This window comes from Suncus etruscus, chromosome 20 (assembly GCF_024139225.1).
Source record: "Suncus etruscus isolate mSunEtr1 chromosome 20, mSunEtr1.pri.cur, whole genome shotgun sequence".
Lineage (NCBI taxonomy): Eukaryota > Metazoa > Chordata > Mammalia > Eulipotyphla > Soricidae > Suncus > Suncus etruscus.
The window spans coordinates 19,398,132-19,418,360 of NC_064867.1; the positions used below are offsets into that span (position 1 = coordinate 19,398,132).

General features: G+C 35.5%; 1 protein-coding gene across 2 annotated transcripts in view; it reads left to right on the forward strand.

Moving 5' to 3' along the window:
* Positions 1-13,734, forward strand: part of ZNF385D (zinc finger protein 385D) — a 376,013-nt gene extending 362,279 nt beyond the window's left edge. For both annotated transcript variants that reach the window (XM_049766069.1, XM_049766068.1), the window contains exons 6-8: positions 6,476-6,654; positions 7,584-7,685; positions 11,805-13,734. In XM_049766069.1, the coding sequence (XP_049622026.1) occupies positions 6,476-6,654; positions 7,584-7,685; positions 11,805-12,038 (515 nt within the window). In that variant the 3' untranslated portion in view covers positions 12,039-13,734. The remainder of the gene's footprint in view (positions 1-6,475; positions 6,655-7,583; positions 7,686-11,804) is intronic.
* The last annotated feature ends 6,495 nt before the right edge of the window (positions 13,735-20,229 follow it).

Here is a 20,229-nt window from a genome sequence, read left to right on the forward strand (position 1 = left end):
TAACTAAGACAACTTTATCTCTGCCCAGCTATAAAGGAGTGACTAATTTACCCATTTATTTATTGCTTTGTGCTTATTTGTGAAGACCCTTTGGCAAGGCTCTCTTAGAAAATGGATATAAAAGCAGGTTGGCATTTTTCCATGCTTTTAAGAAGATGAAACAGGTGCACATAAAGGTTGTTAAAAACATGTCTAGAGCAGCACGGGAAAGCTTCAGTATTCCCTGTAGTCAGTTATTAAGGATAAAAGAGGCATTCTCAAAGCCTGATATTTCCCCTCATATACTGGCTCTTCAGAGTTATAGCTATGTTGATTCCTGTGATTATTTCCACATCATAACCTACACACTGGCTCATGGAGCCTGCAGAGCCTTTTTTGGAGATATTCTCAGGCACTGAGTTTTTGTTTTTTCTAAAAATAAAAGTTTCTCCTTTTGTAAGTATTTGACTTCATTTTTTGTTGTTTCTATCGTCACCTCTGCAATTTGCACTTTCAATATATTATTAGTGAATCATCCTGTTATTTTCAATGAGAAAATTAACAGAAATACAACTATTTTTGAGTCATTCATGATATTAGTAAGTCACTTAACATCATAGATGTCATTCCGATGTTTAGTGGTTTTCTGGCAATATGAAAAAATAAAGCAAGATTTCCTAGAATGAAGACAAAATAAAAGTATGATTGCAAGAAAAGTAGATAGTGCATACAGGTTTTATTTCAACATTTAAGGAATAAAATGTAAATAATATGGTAGGATTTTAATGCCAATTTTAAAATTCAGGTATATTAATCAAGATAGTTTTTCTTCTTTAGGGAATACTTGATATATAAAAGTTGGACTATAGTGCTAGTATACTGAATGTCATAAGTAAACCCAATTTAAAAGCACTTGTGTGCTTCAATAGGCTGATGTGGAAACTTTCTTGCTCACTGATTTGTATTTTGAACTATACTGATACTAAAATTAAACTGAAGCTTATGCTAATACTTGTACTAAAGTTATCAATGAGAAGTTAACTAAACCATTATGTAATTTTCTGCACTTATTATGGTTCAGCCCAACACTGAATTTTATTTCAGGATTATTATTTTAGAATATTTAGAATATAGAACTTTTTGTTACCAAAATGTGTTTTATAGAGGGGAAATTTTTCAAAATATGCCAGATAAAGTTTTGAGAAAATGAATCCCTCTAAAGCATTGATCTACAATACTTAGAAATTTGGAAATTTGAATTGGGAAACTTAAATGATCACCTTTATTGTCTTTGTAAAAGCACATGTAAAAATCTGTACTATGGAAATAACCAAACATGTAAATATTCAGTGATTCAATGAGTAAAAGGTTCCCTATAACTTAATTTTGGGGAATAGGAAATTAGGATCAGACATATATCTAATAATAGATGCATTTTATGATATATTTTAATTAGATATTATAATTATTCAATCATTTAAAATCATGTACATTGTGTAACCAGAACAATGGTGTATCAGGTAGGGCACTTGAGTTGTACATAGCAGACCCAAGTTCAATCCTTGGTCTCTGTAAGCACCATCAGAAGTAATCCCTTAGTGAAAAGCCAGGAATAAACCCTTTCAGGTGTGGTCAATAAACAATAAAAGATCGTGTGCATTTTTATAGTATATGTCAAATCCTGAGAATATCTATGTAAAGTCACCTTGTTATCTAAATGCAAATACATAAATAGAAAATCAAAACTATTCCATAACAAAAACTCTTGAAGGAACATAATTTCATCTACTAAAAATTTATCTGAAATGTTCTATTACCAAATAATTTATGTGCTTCTTTAATTTTGAAAAAGTTGTTTGCCAGTTTTCTTTCCTTCCTATTTCTCTATTCTCTACTTCACCTAACTTAAACTCCACCTACAAAGAGAAAGTTGTAAATATACTAAGGAAGGTGAGGATATAAGCCTCTTTCACCCCACCTACCATGTCTAATTTATGTTTTCTCAGATAAAATATCAATAAGGACCTTGATCCAAGGTCATTGAAATAAACAGCAAAACAAACTAGCATTTCTTGAAACAATTCTTTTTTAAATATTTCTGTGCTTGGAATATTGTCATAAAGTGTCACATAAAGATCATCATCCCTGTCAGCAGTGTACAAATGATAGGAAGAAAGAATCCATTTACTAACTTAAAGGTTCTAACCAGAGAAGAAAGAAAAGTAAAATACTGAAGTCACCTGCTGTGTCATTCATTCCAGAGGAAGGCACGAGATTCATGAGAGGTTTACACGATGTTGAAATAAGTTGATCTCATTGGTCATGACAGAGTCATAACATCATGTTTCACAGTGTTCTGCTATACAGACTAGATGCTATACATGACTAGATGTAAAGGGCATGGAGGTACTTATTTTAATCAAGTGCTTGCTTGAGAGCCTAGAAAATAATTTTTGTGGGTGGGTTGTGTGACTTCAACAGGACTAAGATGCACAGAGCATCTTACATCATGGAAACAGAGAGGCAGCAGTCTCAAGAACAGAGTGTATCACTTTTATTTCTCTCACCTTTGTCACCCAGAGAAGTGCTGTGGGAAGTTTAGAGGTAGGAATTGTGAAAATTTGCTGTGAGCATTCATAAGCCTCACCAGTTGTATGCAACAGTCATAAAACAGCACTTGAGTCACACTTATTCTGCCTAATTGTGTGGGAAATAAAACTGATTTCTCTAGGTGCTATGGAGTAAGGAATTAATCTTTGCAGGAAAGTCAATCCAAAAACCTACCCAGGCTTTTCATTTCTTTTATCTTTCCATAAAGAATTAAATTTCAGAATATAAATAGTGAACTACGATTCTCTAGGAATGATAGGGAAAGACGATTGATATTCAAGTTGAAGTAAGAACATAGGCTTTTCCAGAATGGATAAAGTAAAGAGCATACCTCCAAGTAGAGCTGCAGCAAATTCCCAAGATGGAGAATGCAACACACAAGCATCCGTTTTCTTCTTTCACTCTAGTATACATACAGTTTTATTTACCCCCAACCACTGCCAAACCAAAGTCTGTATCTAGGATAGTTGCTAAAGGATAGAGCTTGGAGCACTTTTTGTTCCAAGGTGCAACATTTTCTTCCATGGAGTCTAGCCATGCTCTTGACTTGGAATGCAATATCTTCTTTTGTTTGTTTGTTTTATGTTTTTTGGGGGGGTTTTTGACCACACCCGGTGATGCTCAGGGGTTACTCATGGCTATGCACTAGGAAATCGCTCCTGGCTTGGGTAACCATATGGGATGCCGGGGGATTGAACTACGGTCCATTCTAAGTTAGCATGTGCAAAGCAAATGCCCTGCAATTTTGCTACTGCTCTGGTCCCATGGAATGCAATGTAATTAAAGGTTTTTTAGGTCTCTTCGAATGGGTCTTGAGTCTCAAAGTTCTTTATGCCTCTGGGCCAATTTAGCTTCCAGACAGTGTTTTTTTCCCAATACACATGGGTTCCCCTGTCTCTCTGTCCACAAAACACTTAACTTAGTATGTAACTGTAGCACAATTTGTCACAACATGTGCTGTTTTAAAAGCAAAATGATTTATCTCAAGACTTGTCATTTTTATATCACAGATGTGCATTCTGTTTCAAATGGAAGTGCTTCCCTGCATTGTCAGTGTACTTGAAGAAAATGCTACAACTTCCCAGTTAAAGTTTTAACTTCTTATAAAGCTATCTAATTGTTGTTTTTGCTACTAAATGGGAGAGATATTTTATCATACAAAAACTTCCACTGGGGCCGGGCGGTGGTGCTGGAGGTAAGGTGCCTGCCTTGCCTGCGCTAGCCTAGGACGGACCGCGGTTCGATCCCCCGGCGTCCCATATGGTCCCCCAAGAAGCCAGGAGCAACTTCTGAGCGCATAGCCAGGAGTAACCCCTAAGCGTCACAGGGTGTGGCCCAAAAACAAAAAACAACAACAACAACAAAAAAAACTTCCACTGTATTTGATAATGGATAACAAGCCCAAAGTAAAACTATTAAGAATATTACCCAAATATGGTTCCAAGTTTTAACCATATATATATGATTAGTGTAAAATATTAAGTAATATAAATAATAAATGTACTTTACTACATTTTGTCTTTGTGCAGAGACTTTTCTAAAATCATACTGCTAAAAACAAACAACATTTTATAAGGAATAAAATGTTCTCAAATGAGATATGTTTCCTCATGTCTCGTTTTGATTTTCCACTAATTACATGATATAGGAAGGGCTTAGCTTACCAAAATATTATAGGAAAAATTTTACTTGCAGAATTTTCCCCCTATTGTTGCTAAATTTCTACTGTTAGAATCAAATCTTTATTTTGTGTGTGGGGGTTTTGGGCTATATCCAACAATGATCAGGTTTACTCCTGATTATGTGTGTAGGTAGGAGTCACTTGTGGCAGAATCGGGGACCATATAGGATAGGGGATCAGACCTAAGATGGCTGCATGCAAGGCAAGTAATTCACCACTCTATCACTTTGGCCCTTAAATCAAATTTTGAAATTCTGTGCTCATTTCTCTCTAACTCATCTGACCTTCAATCCAGAAGCAAAGCACCTCCGTCTGATTTTTTCCTCCTCTTAGGAATTTTAATTTACTTAATGGTTCAGAAGGTTCTAATGAAAAGGTAAAAACAAGTCTGAGTTATTTAGGTTTCAATTACTAAACACCAACTCCCAATCAAAAAGTGTACTAATGAAAGTGAGTTGAGTCCTCAAAACAGGATGGGAATTAGACATTCATAAGTCATACTGGTTCTAAAAGGTCTCTCAGTTTGAAGATTCTGTATGGAAAAGACAGACGAATAAGAAAAAAAATATCTGCTGGGATCAAGGAATGAGAAAAAAAATCTACCCATCCCTGCAACACAGTGTGTAAGAATGCTTGCTCTAAAACAATGTTTTTCTCATTCTCTCTTAAGCCATCTTTTACATGAACATGAAAATAAGAAACTATATAGCAAAGAGATAAAAATAAAGAAAACTGGTGGTTGTATAGCCCATCAGGAAGCAACTCTCTGTCTTTCAGTTCCTTCCATCTTCTCATAAAATATTGAATCTCTCAGGGTCCAGAGTGGTGGTACAAGCAGTAAGGCGTCTGCCTTGTCGTGCTAGCCTAGGACGGACCTCAATTAGATCCCCCAATATTCCAATCAGTTCTCCTTGCCAGGAGCAATTTCTGAGTGCATAGCCAGGAGTAACCCTTGAGCATCACTCTGTGTGTGTGTGTGTGTGTGTGTGTGTGTGTGTGTGTGTGTAAGAGAGAGAGAGAGAGAGAGAGAGAGAGAGAGAGAGAGAGAGAGAGAGAGAGTCTCTATTCCTTACCAATTTGTAATCAGAACATAGTAAGTTTCATGTAAGAATAAGAGGAATAAGAGGTGGGACACCTAAATTGCAAGAACATACATTTTTATATGCTTCTGAGTAAAGTCAAAACCATTTGCTTTCTGAACTTGTTTCAAGTATGTGTTGCTTCTTGTTGATAGTTGTTGGCAGTGTCCTCTACCTCTGTTTTCTCATTAGTATTCATTTGTTCTAGCCCAAGGATCAGAAGTTAGTCTTTTGTGCATATGCTTGTAGAACTCATAATAATGTAACATATATTAGGAAAAGCTACTATTCAACTGGATTTAAAAATCAGAGTAACAAAAAAGGACAATTTTTAGAAAAAATATTATAGAAAACCATAACTAAATGAAAAAAAATAATGCTTCACATTTAATTAGAGATTGTGAGCAAAACTTTGAGAGAAAATGGCCATGATCTTCAATGGTTCTTTTAAAATGTTTGTGGTTTTATCAGTTATGTGTGAGAGTTCAAGGAGGCTTAAAAAAACATTTATTCAGTTTTTTTTCACCTAATTCTGTTGATTATTTTTTTCTACATTTGAAATGATTTAATTAATTATTGTAAATTTTGTGCTTCAAATGGGTGTTTTCTCCCATTCTGAAATATTCATGTCTTTGTAGGAGTATTCTTCTTTGAAACTAAAAGACATAACCAAGAAAGTTTGTTGTATTCTGTTCAGAAGATGGGTATTTCATTAGTGCCACTTCTGTAAATACATCATATTTAACCTGATTACATTTGTTACACATCACCTCCAACTATACTTTCAGCAAAATAAATCACTCTTCCTCATCTTATTAGCATTAAAAGAAAATGAAAATGAATCACAACTGTCTAATTTCCCAGTGACTGGGGAATTTACTCGAGTAGTGGTACTTGTTTGTAATGGAGGGTCCTGTAGTTAAAATGAGTCAAAATAGTTAAAATAGTACTCTATTAGTTGGTTACTAAACTTCATGGCAATGTCAGATTCTTAAGCCATAATCCTGAGAACAACATAGAAACTAGATAAAATTCACTATTTTCTTGTGTAGCATTTTTTAAAGTCATATACCAGCTCAGTTATCTCTCTTTTTTCTTTCTCTTTGTATCTAAATATCCCTTACAGGTACAAAGCACAAAACTATGCTAGAAGCCCGTAATGGAAGTGGGACTATCAAAGCCTTTCCTAGGGCAGGAGTGAAAGGAAAGGGACCTGTTAATAAGGGAAATACAGGTCTACAAAATAAAACATTTCACTGTGAAATCTGTGATGTGCATGTCAACTCAGAAACACAACTTAAACAGGTAAGGCAATACAATTCCAGAGATAAAAACATGGAACATGGTCTGCCTATAATGGCTGTTTTTCCTTTGTTCCCTTTTATGTTTTTATCTCCCATCTGTCTATCCATCCACTTAACTTCTATTCACCTTTCTAATATATTTATAATCACTTCAGTTGCTGCTGAAATTCTAAAATGTAATGGTACTAATACATTTTAGAAAGTATTAGACAAGAAATTTTCATTTTCATTAACATGTATATTGTCATATTCCATTTATTCTTGGTTAGATATTTAGCTGCTAGTTATTTTATTCTTTTATTATATGTACTTCCTTGCATGACATTGTACATTATTTCCAAATCCTTCAGTCACCTGCTATCTAATTCTGGCGCATTAACTTTTACTCTGAATAGCCTTCCAAAGACATACGTTTTGCGCATTGCCAATGGAAAGCCTAGTCTATTTATTGTGTTGTGTTTCATATGCATGTTTGTGATATTGGGCTAATTTTATTCACCTTAGTTATTTATCTTTAGAATTTAAATGGTTGACATTTGGCTGTACAAATGTGAGGTAAATATTAGTATGGAAATAAATTCACGCCTGCCGGTCCATTTTTGTTTATTTGCACAGAAAAATTCCTTTAGATATTCCCCTTCTTTGAAAATTCTCTTCTAAAGAAAATCAGATCTGTTCAGTGATATGGAGAAAATCTAAGAAAAGGATGATTCTGCTATTTATTAAAAAAATACTAAAATGGATAGAATGAAAATACATGTCCCAATGGCATCAAATCTAAGAACAAAAAGGTCTGCTTCTCTATTTCTGCTTTTCTGAAACTTTCATGAAAGAATCCATTTGATCTCCCAGGTTAAAGCAATATTTGTGAAGATGTCTTTGTTTTTATGATAAATTTTTAAAGTTATCATTTTTAATGACTTTTAATAGCACATTAGCAGTAGAAGGCACAAAGACAGAGCTGCTGGGAAGCCCCCGAAACCTAAATACAGCCCTTACAACAAACTACAGAAGGCAGCACATCCACTGGGGGTGAGTGCCATTTTTTTTCTCAAATGATAATGATACTTCATGTTTCACCTACTCAACTTGGAACATTTGGGAGGAGTCAGTTATTAAATAAAATAAATGAAGATATCTAAGTATGACAATTGATTTGAGGATCAACCCACACACTACCAAAGGAATTATTGGCCTTGTGAAGGCCTTTGGGAATTTTGCCACTTTACACCAGTGTCTAATATTTGTGGGGTTAGGGACACACCTGGAAATGCTCAGGGTTTATTTCTATCTCTGTGCTCAATGAGTAGTTCTGGCAGTGCTCAGTTACTGGTGCAGAATCCTCGATGGAGGATATCTGTTCATCCACAGTTCACCAATTCATCAATATTTTCAAGAATGAAAATATTTTATGATAAAAAGATGCTCAATTCAGTTAAAAAATAGAAAAGTTTGTTGGAAAGTAAGAAGAGAAAGTAACTACCCAACAGGAGAGGAACTTAGCATAGGACTAAATATGATTCATTTTGTATGTTTTTTTGGGGGGGTTTGGGCCACACCCAGTGACGCTCAAGGGTTATTCCTGAATATATGCTCAGAAATCGCTCTGGGCTTGGGGACCATATGGGATGCTGGGAGATCAAACTGTTGTCCGTCCTAGGTTAGCATGTGCAAGGCAAATGCCATGCTGTTTGTGCCACTGCTCCAGCCCCAATATTGTATGATTATTTTTTCAGTAGGCAAACTGGGTTCTCATATTACTTGTCCTTGTAAATAATCTCAGATGGTTATAATTTCCTATATGTTAATTTAAGATCTATTTATATTGCTAATATTAATAGCTTCAATTCCCATTTAGTTGGTAGAAATAGTTTATTTCAAACCTTTTAGGTTATATATCCCATCAAATGCCCAGTATTGTCTACATTATTTCTCAGTCTCCTGTGAAACCAAGGCCCATGGCAGATTTTATGTTCTTGCAAAAGTATAAACTACTTAGTCTCAGGGATAGTCCAGGACTTTGCAGGAATTTCTATAATGTAGAATTATGTCAATTTAAATGGAATCACAAGCAACAATTGGCAAGGCAGAAATGGAGACTTCCTTTTTCAAGAAGTTATGTGGGACCAGGAATCTAATCTTGGCCAGCCATATGCAATGCAAGAGGCCTACCCAACAATGTTATATCTCTGTATCAGTATTAGGTATGGTTTAGGATTATGGTAGAGTATAGTGAGATAGAAAAAGATCTAGGTGGTATTATAGTGAACAGAGGTGCTCAGATTATTCTCTCAAAGCAATCAAATTGAAAGCAGGTAACTAAATCAGATAACTAAATACAGAAAAAATTGTATTTTGCTCTGGTTCTTTGGGCCACCTCACATGATGCTCAGGGCTTATATCTGATTCTGTGCTCAATGAATAATTCCTAGTTAATTTTGGGAAAGATATAGGGTGCTGGCAATAAAAGTCAACAAAGTCATAGTGTGTTATCTCTCCTGCCCTAGAAAAGAGAAGGGAAATGAAGGGAAAAAGAAACAAAGAAGATCCGAGGTTAATGAAGGGATCTCAGGAGGAACGCAAAAATCTTTCCATTTTTTTATACCTTCAAATCAAAAGGATGTGGATGAGTACTTTTTACTGAGTTTAAAGCAGCTGGGCCAGTAAGACTAGAGTTCACATGCTGAGATGGACATCTAAGACCAACGCTGAGTCATTTAGGTTACTTAGCTTATCAGGCATATTCTGGGCCCATCACTGTGATGGTTTAGACCATGTATTCCTTCCTAAAGCATATTCCTAGTCTATTCCTGCCTGTTGGCCTTTGTCCTTATCATTTGGTAAATTATCATCTAAAATCTAGGTTAAACTTTAGTGTACTTTGAAGAATAACAGTTAGTGAAATAAAGATTCTTGCTTTCTTTCTGCAAATCTTTACCAGACAAAGCTCTGGTAAATGAAAATTTTCAAGGAATTTGGATCTTGATTAATCCTGCCCAACAGCATGGTTTATGTAATTATTCACTGAAGGATACTTTTTAAAACTTGAAGGAAATATTTCCTTAAAAATGTTCAAGCCAGGTGCTAAGAGATATTAACAATCTTTCCTTCCAGTCAGCTGTCATGGGTTTGATTTTTGGTACCACTAGGTGTGGTTCCCATGCAAAACAACAACAACAAAAAATCTCTCTTCCATCACCTGAAATGTGCTTTTAGTTTTTATTCTTATTTTTTTGATGGAGTGGTGATATGTGCTTTCAAAGAATGTTTAGTGGCAGGGAATAATTATACAGTGACCACGAAAAAAATGTATAGGCTTTTTAGGGGAGTTCTATGATCTTCCTCACATCCTAGGACACTTTGGGCAAGCATGTGTTCTTTTCACTCATTGACTTGACCTAAATTATCATTGAATAGAATAGACGAAGGGCTCAAGGAGAAGTTAAGAAAAACTAATTTGCGCTATGTGCTGAATTGTGCATTTTGAAATCTGTTTTCTTTTAAATAGATCTTATTAATAGTGGGTTCTATTATGTGCTGCTGACAGATAAAAATATAGTTAAAGGAAAACTGCAATCATCTATTATGAGACCTCAGTGTGAGTTGACCCATTTAATTTGGTGGCATCGCCCATTTTAATGCAAATGAAGCCACTTAACTCTTTTGTACTGAAGCCATTCTTTGCTGCCAGGAGAAGCTGTAGATTCTGAGCTCAGAATGGATGTTTCAGAATCTCTAGTCATATATTTGAGCATGCTTTTGATTAATATTACTGAGGTTTTTGACAATCAAAAAAAGGTTCTTAAATAAACAATGGAGTCCAATTGTGTTAGTGCTCACATCTAAGCTCTTTCTTCACTGTCACCATATTACTGCTTCCATGTAAGAACATTTTCTCTAGTGAACTATGCTTCATTAATGCTGAAGGCAGAAAACAACATTGGCTTTTCTAGAGTGGGATTAAAAGAATGGTCTTACCATTTGCAAGGGAAAGTAGTCCCTGCCAAACTTCAAAGGCCGTCACTTTTCTTCTTTGTGGAAAATAAATTTTTCTTATATTTATTTCTGTGGCTAATAACTCACACCACATTATGCTATTCAGTTGACACATCTGGGTAGCCTAGTAGTTACTAAAAGCATTGATGAATTATTCTCTAGAAAGATCAGAAATAGGACACTTGCTTTGCATGCATGAGACTTGGTCTTTTTCCTCAGCAGCCCAGAGCATCTAAAGGAGTGATTCATGAGTGCAGAGCAGAAAGTAACCCCTGAGCACACAGGGTGTGGTGCCCCAAACCCTCCCCCCATGAAAAAATATCCTAAAAATTAAAACGGTGTTCGTTGTTCATGATGGTTATAATTAATATAAAGAGTAAAATTATAAATTTCTGTTTTATCTCAAGAAGAACATTTTCCTTGGGAAATATAATTATTAAATAAAAATGTAGTACATGGAATCTATTATGCTGAGTGAAATAAGTCAGAGGGAGAGAGACAGACACAGAATAGTCTCAATCATCTATGGGTTTTAAGAAAAATTAAAGACATTATTGTAACAAGTTCAGATTGACAATAGAGTTAAGGGCCAGAGGGCCAGAAGGACCTGTTCACAATTTGTAGCTCACCACAAAGAGTGATGAGTGCTATTAGGGAAATAACTACACTAACAACTAGATTGCCATTGTTAAAGAATGAGAGAAGTAGAATGCCTGTCTGGAATACAGGCAGGAGTGGGGAAGAAGGGGGGGCATTGGTGGTGGGAATGTTGCACTGGTGAAGGGGGGTATTCTGTTTATGGCTGAAACCCAACTACAATCATGCTTGTAATCATGGTGCTTAAATGAAGATTTAACAAAATAAATAAATATAAATGTAAAAATTAAATAAATGAATGAATAAATATATCACCAGCAATGTAGCCTGAGTGTTTTTCTAGGTAGACATTTTGGGCACTATGCTTCAAGTCTCCCAAATGAAAGTTGATTCCAAGGTTTTTTTGTTTTTTGTTTTTTTTTGTCTGTTAGTACACAAATGTGTATGTACATAGCTTTGTAGTTGTCTGGTATCCCATTTTCAAAACTGATCACCTTTCGGGATGATGTGTTAATCCCCAAACAACCTTTTCACTTTTCTTTGTTCTCTGCCTTGCAGGTAAAGTTAGTATTTTCAAAAGAACCCTCAAAGCCATTGGCTCCAAGAATTCTACCCAATCCTCTTGCAGCTGCAGCAGCTGCAGCCGCGGTGGCCGTGAATTCCCCGTTCAGTCTTCGAACTGCTCCAGCAGCAACTTTGTTCCAAACATCTGCTCTTCCTCCAGCGCTCCTGAGGCCAGCCCCTGGGCCCATTCGGACCGCCCACACCCCAGTGCTGTTTGCTCCTTATTGAATTCCAAAAGGGAATCATTGTACTGCAATAATTTTTCACAAAACAAAACAAAAAACAAAAACAAAACAAACAAAAGAGAACTATGCAGTGTTTATTTATAGTTTAAAGTCTATCTGAAGAGCCAGGACTTTTGATAGTGAATTGAAATGATTATTTAAAGAAAAAATATTAAAATGGAGGGAAGTTTGGGAATGGGAGGGCCCAGGGTGGTATTTTTCTCCAAATTAAAGCCTTCCTCTTGAACATTGATTGTTTTAGAAGTGATCACCAACATTGACTTGTAGTGGTATCCTAGAATTTCTGAAGCCTTTGTGACTTGTGCTTTGGGGCACCTTTCCCCCCTGCATTGTCTTTCCTGCTTTATGAAAACACCTATCCATTGTCTAAGGGCATTAACTGGTTCCGATGTATATAGAATAATTTACTCTGTAGATGAAAATAATATGAAAAAAGAAAAAACACAAAAACAAAAGCAACACTGTGAATAGTAGTACCCATGCTGGTCCTCCTGCTATGACAGCAATTCCTGGGTATTTATCCCAACAAAAGTAGATGCAGTAGATGTCTTGTAAAACAATAGTGCTGTGTCTAAATCTCTGCCACTAGGTTTTAAAGAATTACAAATGGTGGAATGAACAACTATTTCATGCCAATAAGCATTCAAAAACAAACCGACACCTATGGTGGTGTGAAGGTCTCCTGGTTACCTTCTCCCCTTCCCACAGCCAGCATGGGGATGATCTTAAGTTTAGAAAAGCAAAACATGACTAAGCCCAGAGGAGGGGGAGATGCTAATAAACATGGTTTCTAGTAAAGTGCACTTTTCCACCCTGAAGCAGAATTGCTGAAAGTAGAGAATGTTCTATCTGTAATGCACCTTTATGTGAAAATAGATAAGCCCATGTATCATGGGTGTTTAGAAAGAAATCAGCTCAACTGTTATGGTTCATGGATAAGGAATAATTAAAACCTAGGATGATAATGCTAAGAAAAGATTTTTATGTTAGCATATATTCAATAAACCAGAGAATATTATGTCTCTGCAATATCTCTTTTATATCATATCAGTAGGACTGTCTCTTAGGTTTCTGCTTTGAACAGGATGGTAGACATAGGTGTTTGGGCTTTTATTTTTTATTGTCGTTTTTAGATTTCCTACTGACATGATATAAACCATTAATATATATTTATGTTAGCAAAAACAGTTCAATGAATATGAGTCTTTTGCAGGCCAAGGATACAGTGTTAAAAAAATACTGATAAGATGCATTCGACCATCATTTCTCTAGTGGAGTTGTGAAAAACTGATAGCCTTGGATATTCACCATAAGGCTGAAAAGAGTTGATGTTTTACCATTAAACAAGATTTATCAGGGGTATATATAAATGTATATGTATATTGTATATATGTTAGAAAGACTAAGAGAATAACTTATGAAAAGAAAATCTATATAAGATAATTATATCTCCATCCCATGTTACATGTTATCATGAAGTTGGTAACAAATGGCATAAAAATAGCTGTGCCTTTAATTTGTGATAAAGGCTGTATGCTTTTTTCCCATAGGCTAACATATACCTATCACTTATGATGGGGAATAAGAACAATGACATTCAAACTTACAGCAATGATACAACATGTACAAATAAACCATATGTGATTTAGGTTTAGAGAAAAATATTTTTGAAAAAGTTTTGTAAAGACTATTTAAAAATATCTGGAAGGACTCCATATTGCCTTCCTGAAATTACTCTTATCTAAACTATAGTAATTTTAAAAGGTAGAAAGATTCAAGATGAAACATTTAAGAGATAGGTATTGAACATTCATCATTTTATATTTAACAACCACCCATATGTGCTTGGTGCTCAATACTAATCATGTTCTTTTGGGTTCTTATCTGCTATCTAGCTCTATGCATTTGTCATATAAACATATCTTAAAACATTTGATTTTATATATCTTTTTGTTAAACAATCAAAATTAAAATAGTCAAAATAATGGAGAAAAAGAATGAAAAAGAGAAAAGCATTCTATCAATCAGTGGAAAAATTCTAAAGCAGATCTCTCTGGTTAGACATGTAGTTAGCATTAACTTTTTTAATGTTTGATCATTTTGCATTTACTATTATATCTTCTTTCTAGCAATGGTGTGTCCTTTGTCACCTTCAAACCTTGCCTATTCATCTAGGTGGAGTGTTGTTTATGAGTCTGTTGTTTGTGGCTCTCTCTGTAGCTCCTGTGACCTTATGACCAGTTGGAACTTTCGTTTCTTTTTACTGCTTTGTTTATTGCTTTGTCACATATTTTATCCTTCATTATAAATCAGCCTGAATCCATATCCAACCACCTTTTTACCTGCTAAAACCTCTTTTTCTGTTGGTGTTAATTGATGCAGTCTCACTCCAATGTGCGTTTGCTATTCCTCATTTTCACCAAAGTGAATGAGCCAGTCCACTAGAGGGTAGGGCCTGTGGGATAGAGTCCTAGATCACAAAGTGTTACTAACGTTAATGATTTTCTGGGTACAAACAATTCAGCCATATTTTCTCCATCAGCCATATGAAAAAAGCTCAGAAATACCTAACTCCCTTTTGCCTCACTTCACAATGGAACCATTTTTGTTTAAATGGTCTCTTAAATTGGAGTTGTACGCATCAGTTGTCTTTTACTCACTACCTAATAAAGGATGAAGCCTAACCATAGAACTTACAATGGATTCTCTGTGAATTGTTTCCCTCTGTTCCACATATTTGTCAAAAGGTAGATCAACATCTATTATAGTTCAGACTGCAGTAAAGCTATTGCCTTTCCCTTAGGGAACTTTTTCATGAATAAAGATCAATAATTCAGATTGGCCAGCAATGGTGCTCTGAAAAATACAGAAAGGTGGTCTGACTTTATGGTTATATATGTTTTACCATGAATCACATCCATGGCAAGGAAGTGATAGAGTAAGTATCTTTGATTTCATTTGAAACAAATATAAATGCATTGCAAGAGCCAAATGCCTCTGGAAAAACTATTGTTGCACCTCATCCAGATCATCTAGACAAATGGAAAACAGTCTTCGAAGGAGGTGCCATATTTCTCTACTGAGAGAACAGGTAATTACACATGACAAATTACTCTTCTCATTGGTCGAAGGTTTGAAAAGTGGTTGTCCTATTCACTTAAGCAAACACAGTTGGACTTGGGCAATTTATATCACCACAACCTCACCTGCAAAGATTGTAATTTTTAGGTACTCAGGTTTCTCTTTGTCATTTGCAATAATGTGCTTCTCTTATCATTGATATAGTTATTTTGTTGCCAAGGAATTATTTAGCCAAGAGCCTATTTATATTCACTTGGAAATGGAGTGTCATAAATCATAGAATATTTAATATTAAAAGACAATGTGGTCTTAAAAATAGGATCACCTGTAGTTTATTGTGGATCCACCCATGTTATTAAAAACAGTTAATACATAGTAGTCATGGATAGTAAATTTCATTTGTAGAAATTAGTTTAATTAGATATTTGATTTTGGGCCAATGCCTTAAAATGAACAGGTGAATGTCTTTGTCCTTTAAGCCTGAACACAATGGACTGTGCCAGAATAGGACCAGTAGCCTGTAAGTAGAAACTCTTAAGTGTGTTGATTCTTGAGTTCACTTGATTTCTAAATGTCAGTCTTTGAGGAAGTGGGGGTGAATTTCAAGGCTAAATGCAAAAGGCTGAAAAAGCTGAAATGGCTTGTGGGTTTATGAGTCATGATGAGTCTGCAAAATTTACCTGTTTATGGAACCAATTGTGAGGAGAGATGGAGGTGAGGACTTCATGAAATATTGCCCCAAATGCCCCTTGTCGACATCTCTTTTGTGTGTTTTACTTTTTGTTTGTTTTTTTGGGGGGGTTCACACAGGGTTCACACCTGGTTGCGGTAAGAGGTTACTTCCGGGTTCTGAGCTCAGATGTAGCTACTCGTAGCTACTGGCAGGTTTACGGGACCATATGGGATGGCGGGATTCGAACTGGGATTTCTCCTGTGTTGGCCCAGTGCAAGACAAACACAATGCCGCCTTACCGCTGTGCTATTGCTCCGGCCCCTCCTTAGCCCATTTCTATTTGACTTTATTTCTCACTCAGTCAGATTTTAGGGATTTCAGAGGAAAATGTGAATGTATAGTTGTGGGTCTGTGATAGGGAGAGACCATGTGTTTGTATTATTTTCATATTGTGTCTAAGTTGGGTATTAGATTTGCACGTAGTCAATTCAGGTTCAATTCCCTGTACCCCAAGCCCTGATAGCAGTTTTCTCCTGAACTCAAAACTAAGAATAATCCCTGAGCACCATAAAATATGCCTCCAAGGGGGATAAGAAAGCAAAATCTACTCATGTTTCCATCTAGAATTTACGATTAAAATTTAAATTATTGTCATCAATTTTTGTCATCTATGTGCTTGAAGATGAGTTCACATTTTTATACATAAACCTAAAAATTCTATTAATAACTTTGATCTAAGAAAGTTTCATAGAACAGTATAGAAAATAATGTCTGAAAAAAATATCAGCCTTTGTAGACTATCTCTGGCCTGTAGGGTAACATCAAAGTGGCTATTTCAGGTGTATTGTGCAAATTCCTCGCCAGTACTATTGCTGAGGTTAGATTTAAGGCTGAACTCACTTGTTTATGAATTGAAGGAGTACTTCTTTTATCCTTTCAGAAATAAAACTCGCTTGTAGTGGACCATGCAACTACGCAAATATTTGTATGTGTTTAAAAAACATTTTGTATTTCTATTTACCTCTGGCAAGAGGCTATACTTATCAATAAAATGATAGGCCACACCAACCATTTAGATTGGGTAATTTGCATTTGAAATAACAACCAAGTCATATAGGATCTTTGCAAGTCTAAACAATTATTGAGCAAAGTCAACCCCACAATTAAGGGATAGGCATTTGCAAAATGGAAAAAGTGGAAAGATAGGAGTTAAAGTGCATGCCTGGCATGGTGGTGTCAGACTAAGTTAAATCTCCTACACTATATCGTTCTAATCATCACTGGGCACAAACCTGGAGGACCCTGAGCATTGCTATGGTATACTGCCTAATTATGGATTTCCGATAGTGCAGAACTAGAACAACAACATCTCCTTACACCTTTCATTGAGCAAAAGGAAAAGCTGATATTTGCCCAGAGAAATCGCTGGGTGTTCTATTTACTTACACCAGAGGTTCAAATCCACCTCAAAAAAAAAAAAAAGAAAGAAAAGGAAGAGTATCTGTAGAAATGTGAAATAGATTTTTAAATGTCATTCCTAAGTACTTTTAATATGCTTTCTCCCTTCTGTAGAAACAGTCCCCAAGCAATCATTAATTCTGCCTTGGGTTAACTAATGACTAATTTAAAGATCACTTATTTTATTTTATTTCATTGCCAAAGGATACCAATTATGCCATTTTATCATAGTTATATCAAAAATGGTATAATTTCTGATAAATGTTTTTATTGGTGTTGGTTTTTATCAAATCAAATTTCTGAGGCATGTCTTCTGGTATTTCAATGATATGCTTCAATAATTGCAGAGGCAGTAATGTTAGCAAATGAATCAAGGGAATTATAGCAAGTTCCAATTGCTTACTTTACACATGTAGGAGGAATCTAAGAAATAATAGGGTTTATAAATAAAATTGTAACTAAAATTAGTACTGAAGTATATTGGTTACTGCCAGTTATTATTTTAGTGTATATTTACTCAATTTTATTTTATAATTTTTACATATTTTTAAATTTGGGTCCTCATCGAGCAGTGCTCAACCTTACTTCTGGCTCTGCACTCAGTGATCATGCCTGATAGACTCTGGGTGTCATATATAGTGTTGAGGATAGAACTTAGGTTGTTCTTGGGGCCGGGCGGTGGCGCTAAAGGTAAGGTGCCTGCCTAGCCTGTGCTAACCTTGGACGGACGGACCACAGTTCGATGCCCCGGTGGCCCATATGGTCCCCCAAGCCAGGAGCAACTTCTGAGCGCATAGCCAGGAGTAACCCCTGAGCGTTACCGGGTGTGGCCCAAAAACCAAAAAAAAAAAAAAAAAAAAAAAAAGAACTTAGGTTGTTCTCATGCAAGGAAGATAACCTATTCACTATCCTATCATGATGGTTCTGTTACATGAATTTAATAACTTTTTATTTTCATTCTTCCAAAATTATGACATATATCTGTTTTAAAATGCTCTCTTGTGTTATACTTTAAGAAGTAGAACTATAACTCCTCACTTGAGAATCAATCATTTCAGGGTGTTGGAATTGGCAAATGTAAATAACATCAAGACACTCAATTATTTTTTTATAATATCTTTATTTAAACACCATAATTGCAAACGTGTTTGACAATGGGTCAAACATAAAAAGTAAAGTCATAAAAAGTACACCCCCTTTATCAGTGAAACCTTCCCACAACCAATGCTCCCCATCTCCCTCAATTCTTGGGTAAGTTTATTATGCCAACAGTCAGATTTTTATACTTCAGTGGTACCACTGACTATAATCTAGGTATAGAAATTGAGACCTTGCAAATTATCTTCAAATTTAAATAGTACTTGATAAAGCAGGACTAAAGAAAATTGACAGAGCTTTATAAAAACTCAAATTTCTTTCTTTTTTTGGGGGGGCAGGGGAGTAAATACTGGCAATTTGACTTGTCCAAATGTAGTGAATTACAATTTATTGTAAAATTCAGCTGCTATACAGATTTTTTTTTGGGGGGGGGTCACACCCGGCAGCACGCAGGGGTTACTCCTGGCTATGTGCTAAGAAATCGCTCCTGGCAGGCTTGGGGGACCATATAGGATGCCAGGATTTGAACCACCAACCTTCTGCTTGCAAGGCAAGTGCTTTACCTTCATGCTATCTCTCTGGCCCCTGCTATACGAATATTAAGTCATAATAACAGTGAATTTTTATTACCCTAAAATATCAATGTGAGTTTCATTATTGTAACAAATTTATGAAATGTTATTGTGCTATTTCACAGATGACATTAGGGTTAGAGGTAAGATTAGGTAAGACTAGAGATGCCAATATTGGAGTAAGACCCCTGTTTAAATGTAAATTTTAACTAATTTTATTAGAAATAGAGAAGAACTCTTGAGATTCTGGAAAGTGTACAATTTGCAAAAACAGTTGAGAATGTCAGAGAATGGTATCTTATTTCATTTTTTAAAGGGTTAAAAAAGTGTTTTGAAGTTTTGAATATTGGAAAAAATTTGGAAACAGTACTGGTCATCACTGAACAATAAACACAATTTCTGCTCTCAACACACATTATCAGGAAAGTCACCTAAACATGAATGAATTTGTTAAAAGCAAGTTATTTAATTCTTAAAATTAGTTTCAAAAATCAGGATACTTTCAAGAAACTTTAATAAAATTGCTTTAAAACAAATATATTTGAGGGGAGGGTGCACACCTGGCTATGCTAAAGGGTTAGTCCTGGCTGTGTGTTCAGAAATAACTCCATGAAGGCTCATAAAATCAATATAGATGCCAAGGATGAAACCCACTTTGGCCACATGCAAGGCAAGTGTCCTACCCTCTGTGCTATTGCTCTGGTCCCATTTTAAAGCAAATCTTATGCTTAATGTTCATATCCTACATATTTGGTATTGGTGGGGTGTGTGTGTTTGTGTGTGTGTGTGTGTGTGTGTGTGTGAAACTTTGATCTACTCCTGTACTTATTCCTAACTCTAAGGACTTATTCCTAACTCTATGGTCAAGGGGTCACCATGGCAGGACTTGGGGACCATTAGCGGCATTAGGGATCTAACCAAAGTCAACCTCATATAAGGTAAACACTTAAACTACTGTACTACTCACTAACTTAACCTCCATATTTGAAGTCAGATTGATATGATGTCATAATATATAGCAACATGTAGCTATATTAATACTCAATTTTGTCCTGAAAAATGCTTTATGGATTAATTTAAAGTATCTCCTTACATACACATATAGCTCTATGCTCAATTCACTGCTTTCCTTTAATAAATAGTTGCGTTGTTTCCTTAATCTTTTTTGTTTGTTTATTTGGTTTTGGTCCACATATAGATGCCAGGGATTGGACCTGACCCACTTTGGCCACATGTAAGGCACACGCCCTACCTGATGTGCTATTTCTTGGCCCTGATAATTGTATTTTTTG